The sequence below is a fragment of the Carcharodon carcharias genome, chromosome 9 (assembly GCF_017639515.1).
Source record: "Carcharodon carcharias isolate sCarCar2 chromosome 9, sCarCar2.pri, whole genome shotgun sequence".
Lineage (NCBI taxonomy): Eukaryota > Metazoa > Chordata > Chondrichthyes > Lamniformes > Lamnidae > Carcharodon > Carcharodon carcharias.
Window position 1 is genome coordinate 26171667 of NC_054475.1, and position 15830 is coordinate 26187496.

Below are 15830 nucleotides of genomic sequence, written 5' to 3' on the forward strand. Positions count from 1 at the left end.
TGGGCATCCAGTAGTAGCAGCAGTGGCCACACTCCATACTCTCAATGGCACTGCCGATACTGGAGAGCTACCAGCCTCCTGATTGGCTAGCAGCTTTCAGGGGCAGGAAATTCACTACGAGGATGATGAGAACCCTGACTCCAAATAAGGTAAGTGCCTGGGTGGCACTATATCAGGTTGGTGGGGACAGGGGTGGAATGGTCGCAGGTGTCTTGTCTATCACCAGCTCTCTAAGTCAGTGAAAGGACCCACCACCATGAGCATTAAGGTGTATGTTTGTGTGTGTGTGTGTGTGTATGTACACATGCGCATGCGTGTGTGTGTGTGTGCATCTGCGTGTATAAATGCCTATTGAATGAATCAGGAGTGCTGTAGCAACTATTCCTTTGTGAAAAACCTTTTTAATGAGATGGAAATCAAGTGTGCCCTACAATGGGAATGCAATTCAATTTGCCAGATTACTTCCCAGTTTGTGAAGGTAAAAATTACTCTCTCTGTTTTATTTGAAAAGATATCCAATATTATGAAGTTTCTACACAGCAGCAAAGCATCTTGTGTTCCATTTTAATAAAGGCTAGTAGATATTTAAGTTATGGCCTCTATATTTCAGAGTCGAGTGTATTCACCTGATGTTGCCAAAATTTACTCCATCAATGTGACCAATGTCATAGGAGGGGTCTCATCATATTGTGTACCATGCGCGATGGAATTGAACTCCTCAGGATCATCTTGTGTATCATGTGCACCAGGACAGTACATAGACAAGGAGTCCAATAAATGCCTGTCATGTCCACCAATTACACACCTCAAAGCTCATCATCACTATGGAAAGGAGTCTTGCATCCCATGTGGACCTGGCACCCAAAATAATTTGGTAATCATTGTTATTTATATTTGTGGATGAAAATATGTGTGGGACATCAACATTGATGAATATGATAATACCCAATTACAGCATTAAGTATTTTCAGGTCTGGCATTGCATAGGATAGCTATTGACAGACATAGAAATAGGCCTTAACCCAATTCTCAGAAGAGCACCCCCACTTTTAAATTAATACTGTAATGTAGACGGCTTTTGTGCTGTAGAATGATGTATGTTTGGAAATATGTTGCCAGTTCTGAAACTCAAATGGCATCCATATAGAAAGGAAAAAAAAACAATGTGCCTCATTCAGTGAGTTATTGGCACCCTGAGGCCTGTTCTTTGATGATAGGAGCACCATTTTATTAGGTGTGGGGATTTGAGGTTTACCATCCACCTAGTACAATCAGTGCTTACCTATGAGGTCAGCTAGCCCATGCACTTTGTGTAAGATGCACTAAGGCCCCAGAATGATATAACTTAAAATAACTCCCTATAATTTAGCCACAGTGTTTGAACTGAAAAGGTGGCTGACTTGAAAAAAAATCATTTTAATCCTGGCTGGCTTCTGTTTCTTATAGAAGCACCTTAATTTTGCTGCTTCTCATTTTTTTTCAACGACCTCGCTGACCAATTTTTCAAATAGGGCTTCCAAATATTTCCCTTTCTGGTTGCCAAGCTACATATATATCTAACAATATCAAAGCAGTAAGTGTAGCCCCGACATTGCATGTCAGTATATTGAGCTGCAGTAACATGGAATGTCAGAGTATCCTCCACCAGTGATCTCGACTTACTCCACAGACTGAGTGAGGCGACATCCATTCCCCGAGGGAGGGGAATTTGGACATTCATTATTGTATCAAAGCAGTTTCATCTGGTGTCCAAGAACAAGTTGGCTGCACATCTTCACAGTTGGAGAAAGGGTGGAGGAGACTACTGGGGATACGAGGAGATTATGAGATTGAGAATGAGAGAGGGTAAAAATGTATGTTTAGCTACAATAACAACATTTCTGTCCAACACCTTATTTATATTGTTATGACCAGGATTGGAGGAATGTGCAGTTTATCTAGCGCCACTACTCCACAGGGTCATACCATTAGTTTACAAAATGGCCAATTATTTACGTTTGCTGCTGTTAGACCCAGAATAAAAGAGACTTTAACCAGACTTCTTTCAATAAACTCTGAATGATTGACTTATTATTAAGCAAAACTACTTCTGGAAGTATAACTATTTATCCATTTTAAAAATACCCCAGCATGCACATACACACACAGAAAAAAAGGACAAACAGATAGGGACTCTCTGCTTATATGAGCTTTAGAGGATATGCATTATAAAATAAAGGATAAAGTTTGCAGGGTCTCAATGCTGTCGATCTGAAGCTCCTTCATGTGAAGATGGGCCGCTGGTCCTGGTAGATCTCTGGAGATTCTCACCAACAGAGCTTCGGCATGGTGGAGAATACAGCCAGGTTAATCCCTCATCTCAGGCTCTCAGGTTTCCAAAAAACAGACAAGCTCCAATGAGCTGAGGATTCTTAGCTGGAGACTGACAACCACTTTATTTCAAGCAAGGCAAGAAGGCAAGCTGAGCAGCTTTTACTTTCTCAGTTTAGTCCCAACTGAACTCAAAAACGTAAGTCCAAAACTTAAAGCTGATCTCTGTCATATGGTTTCCAGTAACTCACAAGTTTTTTTAGCCTTTAAACCAGTTTTTTTACCCCATCAGTTAAAGTAATTGCAATACAAACAAACACACAGCTCTTCTACCCCACCCCTGCCCCTCAAGTAGCATGCTAATCAGGTGATTTCTTGGAAAAGGCATGCTTGTTGACAGTTCCAAGGTGAACTTATGACCTTTTTTATGAAAACTCCAGGTCAGCACCCAAAGGTCCAGATAATGCAACGTCCTTCTAAATTTTAAAGGAAAAATCCTGTTTGTGAAGATATGGATTTCCCAAAAATATAATTTCTGAAGATCAAAAATGATTTAACAATTAATCACACGGGCACAGAGTTTTCATTTTTGTGCTACAGTATGAAGTAGTAACTACAGAAACAAAGCAGTTATACTGACCCTGCTGTTTCAGGTACTTAAAAATTCAATATGTTCTGAAAAATTAAACCAAGGTGAATGCCCATGGGTTGAAGTGAGAAAATGAGGTGAATTAGGAGATAATGATGAGATAATAGATGCCGTGGGTTTTAATAGCCTGAAGGTTTCAAGAGGTAGGAAAGACAGAGAGGAATGTGTTAAAGTTTTGAAGTCTTGGGAGATTATCAAATGGGATCTGCAACAAGTCAGAATTTCAACACATTGGAGATCTGAGCAGTGGAAAGAAGGTCTAAGACTGTGCATTTGGAACTTAGAAGAAATATGAGAGGAATACTCAGGGGAAATAAAAAAAGAATTTGCATTTATAGTGCCTTTTCACATCCTCAGGATATCTTGAAGTGCTTTTAAGCTAATGAATAATTTTTGAAGTGTAGCCAGTGTTAGTTGATGTTTTTAAGGATTCTCTCTCTTCAGGCACTGTCCACCCTCCCTCCACATCTACCATCATTACCCCTTTCTATAAAACCCACCTTTGACTCCACTATCCTCGCAAACTACAGGACAATCTCCAACATCTCTTTCCTCTCCAAAGTCCTTGAATGTGTTGTTGCCTCCCAAATCCACGGCCAACTTTCCTGCAAATCGATGTTTGGACCCTTCTGGCAGAGAAAATGTTAATTTATTTTTACATCTCTGGTGACCAAAAGGTACAGAGGGACTAGTGCAAAGGTGAAGGTATATTGCTCTTCACATTTCTAAACTTGATCATTAGAACATCCTTTTCATCATACATACCATGAAAAAATGTTTTTGTTTATAAATTCCATAAACAAAGTAGTCTATGGATGTGAAAATTGGTGTGAGGAATATCTTGCATCTGGGAACAATTAGTGAGGTTAAGTGGTTTTCTCCAAGTCAGAAATTTGTGGGTTTAGGCTCCACTCCAGGGATTGGAGCACATGATTTAGCTGAGTCTTCAGTACAGTAGTGAGGGAGTAGCATATTGTAAGCACTGATGTGGTGAATCTTAACATTTTGACCAACTGGGAACTGAAGGATAGGGTAAAACGTGGGAAACACGGAAGCTAGGGTTTCTCCACTTGCAGTGGAGACCATGGGTGGAGGCCTAAGGGGAATCAGGCCAGGAAGGACAGGGGCTAGAGATCAGAGGCCTATATTTTTTTTTCATACCAGGTGCAGTGGGGTGTATGGTCAGAGGCCTTGGGTGGGAGATTGGAAGGGTACAAAGTCCAAATATGGGAGAATTGATGAGGCAGATATGCTGAATCCAGCTGGTAAGTGGACAGGCACTTACCTCTTGGATCCAGCAGTTCTTCCCTCCCTTTAGGAAGTGAGTTTTATGAAACCCAGGATACCCAGCTGCCCAGAGTTAAAACTGAATAAGAATGAGGCATGCAGCTTCATTATAATAATTAAATTTTCAACCCAACTCCTGTGTGTGAGTTGGTTACCCCCAGCCTCGGTCCTGCCTCCGTTAAAGTTGAAAGTGGGTAGGTTAAATCGGTATTCAAACCTGCCGCTTCTTTCGGTTGAAAGTCAAAAGAAGCAATGGTCCAGGTCTTGCGATCAGCAGTGAAGCGGAGGCGTTTACAGCTGACTGCATGAAAAAGTATGACCCTCCCTTTTCTGCAGGCTGCAGCAGAAACTTGCTGTCCAGGCTGCAACATTGGGCCAGTGGCAAAGTGAGTGGAGAGGTCTAGCAGCATGGCACATTGCCAGGGAAGCACTTTGAATATTACAAGCTGGAGCCATGCCCCTTGAGTCTATGTTCAGCTAAATGTCAGGTAAGGATTGTTTCTTTGCTATTTTTTCATTTGATGTAGTTTTAATTACACAACTCTCTGGGCCCCCTCCCAGATCCACCCCCCCTCCCCCCGGCTTCCCTCGACCCTTGCTCCTCAGTCTCACCAATATCCGAAACAGTACTTGATCTTCCTGTTTGGGACAATGTTGTCAATACTACACCATTATTGGAAGAAGAGCAGGGGAATTCTCCTCATATTCTGGCCAATGTTTATCCCTCAACCAGTAACACAAAAGCAAGTTACCCAGGTCAATTCATCTGATTGACATATGTGGGGCCTTGTTTCTTTTTAAGTTGGCCGTTCCATTTGCCTGTATAACAACCTGTATAACATTTTGGAAGTCATTTATTGATTGTGAAGATTTATTGAAAAAATGTGAAAGGTTTTAAATAAAATTGATTTTAATGGTTTTAAATAAAAATGAAATCTCTCTACGTTGATGTTTTTCATGGACGTCTCTTTCTCAGAACCACACTCTCTGTTACAACGATTGCAAATTTGTATATCACAAAGAACATAGGACTTGGCAGTATGACTTCAGCCTTCTCAACGACTCAACTTCGCTTACAAGTGGTCCTCATTTCACTCCAAAAGGAGTGCGATACTTCTACCATTTCAATATTGGTCTCTGTGGAAATCAGGTAGGGATGAAAACCCTTTGATGCCAGGAATGATTTTATTTTCTCACTTCTACAAAACAAATAATTGCATTCATTCATTAAATATTTGCACTGTTTTTCACAAGGGAAGGAAATTGGCCTCTTGTGTGGATAATGTAACAGTTGAAAGTGCCATCGATCGTGATGAAGGCTTTGCCAGAGTTGTCACATCTTATATCTGCCAGTCTACACTCGTTCCATCAGATGTAACAGGATTCAGGACTATCATGTCATCCCATCCCATCAATTTAGCAGATCATTTGATAGGTGAGTTTTTTCTGAAAGGCTACATTTATATCGTGCATATATATCACAATGATTTGCTGGAATGGATATGTTAATAGGAATCTTAAAGCTTTTGAAAATTATGCAGATCAGTGTGGTGGGCTACTGTCTGTTGGATTACAGATAAAATGAAAAGGTAACAATGAGCTGTAGCTATATCCTGATGTTAAATGAATAAGAACGAAGGCTTTGCTTTTAAGCTGAATAGGCATGATTTTATTTGGCAGGTTAGAATTTCAATCTATTTTATTGTGTGCTGCAGAAGACATCATATTTTTACACATTGTCATCTATAAGAGATATAAAAGTGTTGAATTACACTCTGCGGGTATTAGCCTGTTGGAACTTAAACACATGCTGATGTATGGATTTGAAATTTCTTTGCCCATTATCTAAACTCATTTATTTAATTTTAATGCCAAAGTGTCTTTTATCTTGAAATGCATAACTTCTTTAAATCTTAATTCAAATACCATGAACATTGAAATATATACTTAAATATGCATTGGATTTTCTGACACCTTGTCATTTTTATTATAAACCTATCAGGAGCCAATATCCCTACAACTGATTATGACAGGTTAAATAGCCAAAATATTTAACTGAAAGTATATTGTCTGCCTCCCAATACACTCCACACAACACTACAACATTACACAACTACTACATGAAGTATAAAAGGAAGATGTTACCCTACCTTCTTATGTTCTAATAATCAGTGTATTTATAAACCAAATATGAACTTTGACTTAGGAGCAGTATTTCTAATAAAATAATCATTTTTAGTATCTTTCATTTTATCGAGGAAAATTCAAAGTTAAAAGAATCAGGGGGCATCTTTGCAGTAAAGGGCCTGTATGGTGAATGTGTCTCAGAACTTAGCCTAGATAACTCTGAGTTAGATTTATCTTAAAAATACAAAACTTTTTTCTCTCATTAATGACAAATTAATCCCATCCAGTCGTCAGTATCTGGTACTAAAATGAATACTTTAAGGACATTTTCTTTCATAATTTCAGGAGTGACCACTCAAAAAACACTGGATAATATCACTGCTGTCGCTGATCTGTTTTCTGCTGAAAAAGATAGAATACTACCTGATATAATCTTCTTTTATAGGTAAATGATTTATGTTTACTTAGAGAATTGTTAAATTCGAGTTTCACAGAAATAATGGGGGTAGAATTGGGCATCATTGCACTCGTTTTCGGGGCAGAAGATAAGTGCAAACTCGTTCAAATTTGCTGCCAATCTTCCATGTCTGAATGTGTCCCTGTCCTCTATTGATTCACGCATTGCTGAGGCATCCTGGGCAGTCACCTTAAACAAGGGTCAGGATCTTTGAATTTGCGAATAAGGGGCCTTGCCCTTGTTTTAGAAACCAATCCAGAAACTATTTTTGCCTGAATGCAGCAGGCATTGAGCCTGCATATTCAGGATTACCTGATGTACGTATGGCCTAAACAGTAGCAGTTCTTAAAGGAGCTGTTGGAGGCTGTCGCCATTAAGGTAAGCTTTAAAAAAAAAAGTTACCTTAATGTGGTGCCAGGAGGAGCCAGAGTGCTGGTTCTGACTCATGCAGGTAAGAAAGGGCTATCTTGTTGTACTGGTCTATAGAGGCAGGTATAACCAAAGCCAATGACTTTGGCTGTTTAATCTGCTAATAGCCAAAGATCATGGATGCTTTCACTTTGGGTGACATGCTTTTCAAAACGGTGATGTGATATGAGAACAGTAACCTCAGAAGTCCAAAGGAAAATCACCTTCTTTGCTGATTTTCAGAGGAAGCAGAGAATCAAAGCATTTTACAACACAGAAGGAAGACATTCAGGCCTTTGTTAGCTTTCTGGAAGAGCTATCCACTTTGTCATACCCCATTACCAAACTCTTTTTTAAAAACAAACTTCAAATACTTATTCATTTCCCTTTAAATGCTGTTATTGTTTCTGCTTTCACCAGTATTTTCTGATGGGGAATTCCAGGTCCCAAGAAAAGACGAGAGTTAGGGGCCTCTTAACAGAGGCTTCAAAATTATGAAAGGGTTTTGTAGTATAAGAGTCTGGCACATATAGGACATGCAGGACCAGTGTACAGTACCACCCACAGAGATGTAAGAGAACACATGACCTGCACCTAGCAGTGTTGGGCAGAGCCGTGTGCACAAGCAAGTATGGAGACAGTTCCTTTACTGTACATAGTTCTTGTAGTTAACCTACTTAAGACTACAAAGATTACATTAAAACCTACCAAATAATATCCAACACCCTATAACAGGCTTGACAGGGTAAGCTTGGAGAAAATGTTTTCAGTGGTGGGGGAATCCAAAATTAGTGGTCATAAATATATGATAGTTACCACTAAATTCAGTAGGTAATTCATGATAAACTTTTTAACCCAGAGTGGTTAGAATGTGGAATTTGCTACCACACAAGAGTAATTAAGGCACATAGCATAGGTGAAGTTAAAAGGATAGCTGGATAAGCACATGAAGGAGAAATACTTTATGTACAATCACTCAAGGTTTTCTGTTCCTTTTCCGTCTACATCCGCACTTCCCACTGTGGCTGCGTACACATCTGAATATGTTGGGAGTGCAGCACTTATTGCACTGTGTAAGCTCTCTGCCAACTCCCATTCCAACTGTTAGCTTAGTGCTGCCACTGGTTCACTTCATGTTTCCAAATGACTGCTCAATCTGAGCTCATCATTAACATGTTGCAGAACAGATTTAATTGGATGAGACTTTGTATTGTGCAGGTCTACTGAATCAACACAGACTTGTAAGAATGGGAGAGCATCCACAGTAAGATTGAGATGCAGCCCTGCAAATGTTGGCTCGGGAGTCATTTCAGTGCCAAGGTAATGCCTCTGATTCTTAAATAACATTTTTAAGGTTGCTGCAAGCACCCTAACCTCAAAATCAGACATTTAATAAACATGCACTATATTGTATCTCCTGATCAAATCGGGTGTTAAATTAAAAAAAACACCAACAATAAACCATCAGTTCTCAGCTGTCCAGGTACCGATGTGTGAAAAGGGAATTTTGTTTATGAGGAATCATTCATATGTAAAAAGAGTATACCATTTACTGCTCTGTATCATAGCAACTGAAGTGCTTGCTCCAAATCACAATGAAACAGGGTTTGTATTCAGGTAGTGGATGACAACCTATCAGCCAAGAGTATTAATGATGAATCTGTGAATACTCAGATGAGATGTTTCGCCCTGGGGGAAAAACTACTACTTCACAATTGTCACTTTAATAATCAGCAACAGGAGCAGAACATTGAACAGGGAATAGGAAATTTAAAGATTGTGTTCAGTTGTATAATTAATGCACTGGAAATGATAAGATATAACTTACAAGCACAGCATCAAAAAAAATAGCTTATCAGCTTGAGACAATCACAGGTTTCAGTTAAAGTGACCTCTAGTGGCAACTTCAGAATGGAACAGGATTTTGTTTTAAATCCTGTTCAGACTGACTCAAGATTGCTAAATGCCACAGATCTAAATTCTCAAATGTGTCAACTTCAAGGAAATGTTAGGAATGAGATTTATGAACAAAAAAAAGGACAAAATATTGATCTGCTTAAATAAATGGAGCTCTATTCATCTTAGGCATTGAATATATGAAAATAGGCCACATTTGAAAACCAAACTGAGAGACTGGGTAAATCTTCAATGGCAGTGGAAACTGGCTGGTTTCTGTATTGGACAACGATCTGCAATTCAAGTTTATACCCACATGGCAGATTGGAAAATCTACTCCAATGATTCCAAATGATTGTGTGTTATAATTCAGATAGCCAGACAGTAAAGAATAGAACTGGAGTCTAATTTTTGATGCACTTACAAGCTCTCTTTTTAAAAAAGCAGAGACACAGCTTACATATTGTGCACCTCCAATCCAGCAACCACAGTTTCAACCTGCATCTATATAATTCCTGTTGAGAAAAATAACTCTTGTTGAGCCTGCATCTATATATATGAAAACAGGTGAATCCGCAGTTAATGTCCACCTCCTGAGAACAATTAAACTCCCAATTAATATATAATTAACAATGTGTTGTATGCTCTGGCGGTGTCACCATAAGCTAGCTGTTTTGCGGGTGAAAATGATCACAATTCACTTGTGTAAAATATTTTTCTTAATGTTTGCTCTAATAATTTTATCACGTTGACAGAAAATGCCTTGAAGGAACATGTGACGGATGTACCTTTCACTTCCTGTGGGAAACAGCAGAGGCCTGCCCTCTTTGTTCAAAGAGTGATTACCACAAGATAGTGGGAGCCTGTATTAATGGAATTCAGGTATCAAAGTGGAATTGCTCCGTCATTGTGGATGAATTGAAATGCTAATTGCTAAACAGTAAACATTTAATTCTTGTAGAAAAACACCAGGGTAGATTTTCCAATTGGTGATGCCCAATTAATAGGCACCAGCCATAGGAAAAATGCGTAGAGATCCATTTTGCCATATTTCCTCCCATTTAGCTCCCATGCAGTGTTCTGTTTGAATAGGGAAGTATCTGTCCTTTTGGGTAAGGAATTATCTGTCCATTTGGAGTTCGTTATATTATTTAAGTCCCCTACACCTCCATATTTTCTCAATTTTGAGCAGTCAGTCATCTACCTCCACCTCCCATATAAAATGAGCACCTCGAGCATGTGCTAGTAATGGAAGTACATTTAAAGAACCCTATGCTAACATTTGTGGCAACATTTTGATGCAATTTCAGAATGATTTTTTTGCTTTCTTTTCCTGGAGCTTCAATTGAGTTGGTCAGGAGGCTTTTCACCAGGTGTTTGTCACTGCCATATTTTAGCTGTGTCCATGATCATGGGATAGTGAATTTACTAGAGAGGATCTTTCCTCACATAGAGTTTTTAAAGGTAGAAGACTAGGCAAATCTGGCTGCACTACCTGACAATACGTGTCTACCCACATTTCCAGGCAATGCCATGCACTTCTGGCAGCGGCCTCTGGAACTGGCTACACTGGCTCTGAGTAAGTAGTCAAATGGAGAGCAGTTCCACCTTCACTGTAGAGCTGCAATTGTGAGTGACGTGATCTCTGACCCCCATCCTTAAGTAGAAACTCAATGTTACCTCCCAGAGATGCAGACTGCCATTGTGATTGGTGGCCTTGCATACGGACTCGCCTTAAATGCCCTCTTGTTGGTCAAAAGGAGGAGAGGGCAATTATTGTCTAGCCCTACCCTTCCTAGTGTGAACAGTTTGAATTCAGTCATGACAGTAAATAAGTTGCTATTTGAGAACAGGAGACAATTCTTGTTCATGGCAGTAAATGCCAACAAGACTATAAGGACCTGGCAGTGGGATTGCTTAAATGATAGTATACTCGTTGTGATCCCATCTCTAGCTGTTCACCAATGCAGTGATTGAGTCAGCCAATCAGCTCAGGAGTTTTGAATCATTTGTTTACCAGCAATTCTATTCTTCCTGGCCCTTACCTCAGGTTGAATCTGACTGTTTGCAGCCTCAGTCTCTCATTGAACCCCAAGCTGACCCTACCTCAGCCCATTTGTTGCTAAAATCCTCAATCATACCTTTGCCACCTCAAGACCTAACTATTTCAATAGTGCCCTCCCACCCTCCACTCTCTGTAAACTTTGTCTCATCCAAAATACAGCTGCCTGTATCCTATTTGAGACATCAAATCCTGTTCACCCATCATCTCTCTTTTTTTGAGGATCTATATTCGCTTGAGGTCACCCAATCACTCCAATTTGGAGTTCTCATCTTCACATTTAAATCTTTTTATAGCCTCACCAGTGCCTGTCACCTCCTCCAATCCCACAACCCTTCCCCATGCCTTCCACCCTCTCCCCACCACCCCCGCCCACACCCCCAACCTCACCAACTGAACTCTCCATTCATCTAAGTTCAGCCTTCTGTGCATTCACTTTCCCTATCATCGTAGGCTGTGGCATCAGCTGCCTTGTCTTATTCCCTCCACCACTCCACTTCATCTTTACCCCTACCTCTTTGATCAAGTTTTTGATCATCTCTCCTTGTATCTCATTCTTTTAGTGTCCATTTATTTTTATGTCTCTGCAAAACACTTAAGGGATGTTTTATATTAAATATGCTATTAAATATTGTTAATACATTTAAGGAAACATCTATTCTATCAAATTTTAATTTTCTATAAATATGTTACTTTTACACGTCAGCTATATTCTTATTCAGCAACCTATTAAGAAGGGCTTAATGGTTAAACCATTCAAATAAGCACCTTTCTACATGTGATAAGTTTGATGTTACTGTAGTTCCAGTTATAAAGTTTGACTGAAGTAAGTGCTCTTGTCTGGTGCGGCAAAAAAACTAGAGGCAGACACTGACACTTGATGGCAGAGAGTTTTAAAAGAAAAATCTTTCATTTAACTCTGAGAGGAAGAGGAGTTTCTTCTCTCAGAGGGTCAATAGTCTTTGGAATTCTCTTTAGAGAGCAGTGGAGGCTGGGTCATTGAATATATTGCAGGCTGTGTTGTACAGATTTTTGATTTAAAAGGGAGTCAAGGGTTATGGGGGATGGGGGAAGGGGGGTAGACAAGCAGAAAAGTGGAGTTAAGGCCAAAATCAGATCAGTCATGACCTCATTGAATGGGGGAGCAGGTTCAAGGGGTCGAATGGGGCCTGAAGCATAAAAAGGCAAATAACTGGTTATTTTGACAGCCACTGATAAAGCTTTCCCCTTTCTGGAAATGGCTTCTCGATCTCATTGCAGGACAGGGGAAGGTTCTGTCAGGACCTCCTTGGGGAATAGTGGTCTTCATGTGAAAATTTTGTCAGACGTATCCACTTTCATTTAGAATTGGACAGAATAATTTTGGTGTGGAGACATGCTGAGGCACTCTTGGGTCCTTTCCAGTGGCAGTTGTGGTTTATTTAGCCAGGGTATTCATTTTTTTATTTTATGTATTTTGTTTGTTTATATGAGTGTGAGTGTAAATGAAGATGAAATTACAACTGTGAAGCATGCTTCTCCTCATTCAGCACCTGCTAATTAGGAGGGATATCCAGGTCAATTGAAATGGCTCTTATAAACAATGATGGGTCCCTGGCCAAACAGTAACAGGGAGCAGATTGGGTGACCTGTATGGAAGCACAGCTGAAAGAAGCACTCACAGGGAAATAGAGCAGCCATTCGCTACAAGTATCTGAACATGAAGAACCTAGCATGGTGACCAAGCCTCCCATGAAGCACCCATTTCATATGGTTACTGAATGTCTAGTGTGCTGTCCAAACACAGACTGCAGTATCCTATTATCAGAACTTAATATTTTAAAGAGATATTGCAATGGGTTAGACATAAGCCTTTCATCTCTGGGTCCAGAGTTAAAATGATGTGTCAACTGATCAGACAAAAGGATCTGCAGGTTGAAAGAAGCCCACATGAAATGGCTTTGGGTACTTAAGTCCAATTCCTCAATGTCATACGCAAACATTTACGTCAAATTTGACACCCTTGGGTATAGTTGCCAATATTGCTCAGCAAGACCCTTGTTGACTTGCGTGATAGAAAATGTTATGCGAATGCATTGGAGAATGCTGACCTGAAGTGAGAAACATTATAGGAACCTATTTAATAAAAACTTAAATTGGTAAGTAATTGAGATGATAACATAAACACTATTTGTAATACCTGTTGCTTGCCATTTCCGCTTGCAGAAAACTACTTATGTGTGGTCGGAGCCAAAATTTTGTAAAGAAGGTGTTGCATTGCCAGAGCAAAAGGTGACAACATGCAAGTCAGTAGACTTCTTCTTGAAGATTGGAATAATCACAGGGACATTTACAGCCTGCTTATTAATTGTTACAACATGCTACTTTTATAAGAAAAATCAGAAGTGAGTAAAAAAGCATTATTCTTTAGGAAGCTTCTGTTAAATGTTTGCAGATTAACAGCATTAGAGTTAAGGAATAGGAAGAGAAAAAAACAATTCTGTGTTACAGGCTTCCAAACAATGGAGATTAGATGTTTGGGTGGCATGGGGGCAGGGTGGAATTTGTTCAGAGCACTAGGCAGGAACAGAGAAGTAATTGTGGGTGATTCTGTCTCAAGGTACATTTGAATAAAGGTAATGCAAATGCTCAAGATGGAAAATATTCCTAAGAACACATGAAAGACTTCTTCCTAGATCAGTATATTTCTAGTCCAACAAGTGCTTATCTTATTATGGGAAATAATATGGGATAAACAATTGACATGAAATTATGGGAACAATTGAGAAATCATGGTCAAAGCATAGCTAGGTTTAATGTAAAAATAAAGGAGGCTTATGAAAAGTTTATGATAAAGGTGCTAGACTGGAGAAAAGGCAATGTTCAGTGAGATAAGAAGGTGGTCCAATTTTACTTGGCTGAAAAGTTACCATACAGGATAACAGATTTAACTTGGGTATCTTCAAATTTGAAATCGATGAAGTACGAAATATTAGCCATATTTAAGGAATAGGAAGGATAGAGCTTGTAAGGAAAAATGAGGAATAGGCTTTTACATTCAAAAATGCTAAAAGATGTGGAGGACGATATAGAGCGGTGAAAAATACATATTTCTTTGAAAATGCAAATGCATGAAGATTAAGACAAAAAGTCCCAATTGCATTTTATAAATAGGGACACAGAGTACAGAGCAATAATGTGATGATAAATGTGTACCAGGCAATCATTGGGCCACTAACATAGTGTGCATTGTTTTGGATGCCCCATTAAAACCATATAATGCATACAGTGTAAATTCACCAGGATAATACCAGAAATGGGAAACTACAGTGAAAAGAAAGCTTGAGATACTGGGACTAATTCCACTGAAGCAAAGAAGACTAAAAGGTTATTAAATTAAAGCTTTTAAATGTTTTGATAGACTGAACAGGAAAAAGAAAATTCCTCTGACCTGTGGGCCAGTAATGGAAGGTCATAAATTTAAAATAATCACTGAGAGGGGTCAGAAATGAGGAAAAATCTCTTTACCCAGTAAGTTGATCGAGCATAGAATACTTTGTCATAGTGAGTGGTTTCAGCAGACACCGTTGCATTTTAAAGAAAAGTTGGGATAACAGTTGAAGCAGAGGGAATTATAAGGCTGGGAAAGTGCAGGGCAGCAGAATTAGTTTTGGAGGGCTGTAACAAAGAGCCAGTACAAATCCAATGGGTCAATTAGCTTCCTTCTGTGCTGTATATCTTAGGGTTTCTATTTGGGAATTGCTCCATGATTGATTTATTTATTTACAGACATCTAAAATGTCATAAACCCAAATCTCACAAAACATTTTAATAACAAATTTGCGCATATCTGGTAGTTGGCTTGATTTGGTTAAAGTAATGCATGGAACAGTAACATTATAAGAAAGCAATACAGATAATCAGCTACTGTAGTGGCAAAAAAATTGAATAAGCCAATTGTGTAAATGTTCTTTGGTGTGGTATAGACTATTGAACAAAGTATCTGCCAGGGGTATCAAATACTAAATATTAAATGATTTGAACAGTTAAATCACCATCTTGAGTTAGGCTCTCTTGTATACGTAATGTTATAATCAGCTGCTTTAACATAGTACAGATTTCAATAAGTAAATATCATTCAATCCAAAAATTCTAAGTAGGATAACAGAAAGATTGCATGCTGCTTGTAATTTCCTAATTTATATAAAATATTTGCCTTCAATGTTCTTAGAAAACACTGTAATGAGAGATGTCTAATTTCCAATACGACTTATGGTTAAGCATTATTGTTTGGTATAAGTTATAAAAGCTATATAAAGTATGATTTTTATATACATTCCACACTTGTACTCGAATTATGTTTAGGTTAGAGTACAAGTACTCCAAACTGGTGATGAATGCCAATGCTAAGGATGGTGAACTGCCAGCAGTGGATAGCTGTGCTATAATGGAAGGTGAAGATCTGGAAGATGATCTGATTTTTATGAGCAAAAAATCATTGTTTGGCAAGATAAAGTCAATTACTACTAAGGTATGTTGGTATTTAATGATTTAACTATAGTGGTGAGTACTTGTTTAGTAATACTAATATAAGTTTTTCATTTTACATACGAACAAGGTTCACCAGTAGACCACTTAGTCCTTCAAACCTGCTC

The 15830-nt window shown here is 38.9% G+C and overlaps 1 protein-coding gene across 1 annotated transcript in view; it reads left to right on the top strand.

The window, feature by feature from the left end:
- Positions 1-15830, top strand: part of elapor1 (endosome-lysosome associated apoptosis and autophagy regulator 1) — a 125372-nt gene that overhangs the window by 84794 nt on the left and 24748 nt on the right. The window contains exons 14-21 of the mRNA XM_041195811.1: positions 611-874; positions 5223-5396; positions 5501-5681; positions 6719-6818; positions 8457-8558; positions 9890-10016; positions 13402-13580; positions 15541-15706. Coding sequence (XP_041051745.1) covers positions 611-874; positions 5223-5396; positions 5501-5681; positions 6719-6818; positions 8457-8558; positions 9890-10016; positions 13402-13580; positions 15541-15706 — 1293 coding nt within the window. The remainder of the gene's footprint in view (positions 1-610; positions 875-5222; positions 5397-5500; positions 5682-6718; positions 6819-8456; positions 8559-9889; positions 10017-13401; positions 13581-15540; positions 15707-15830) is intronic.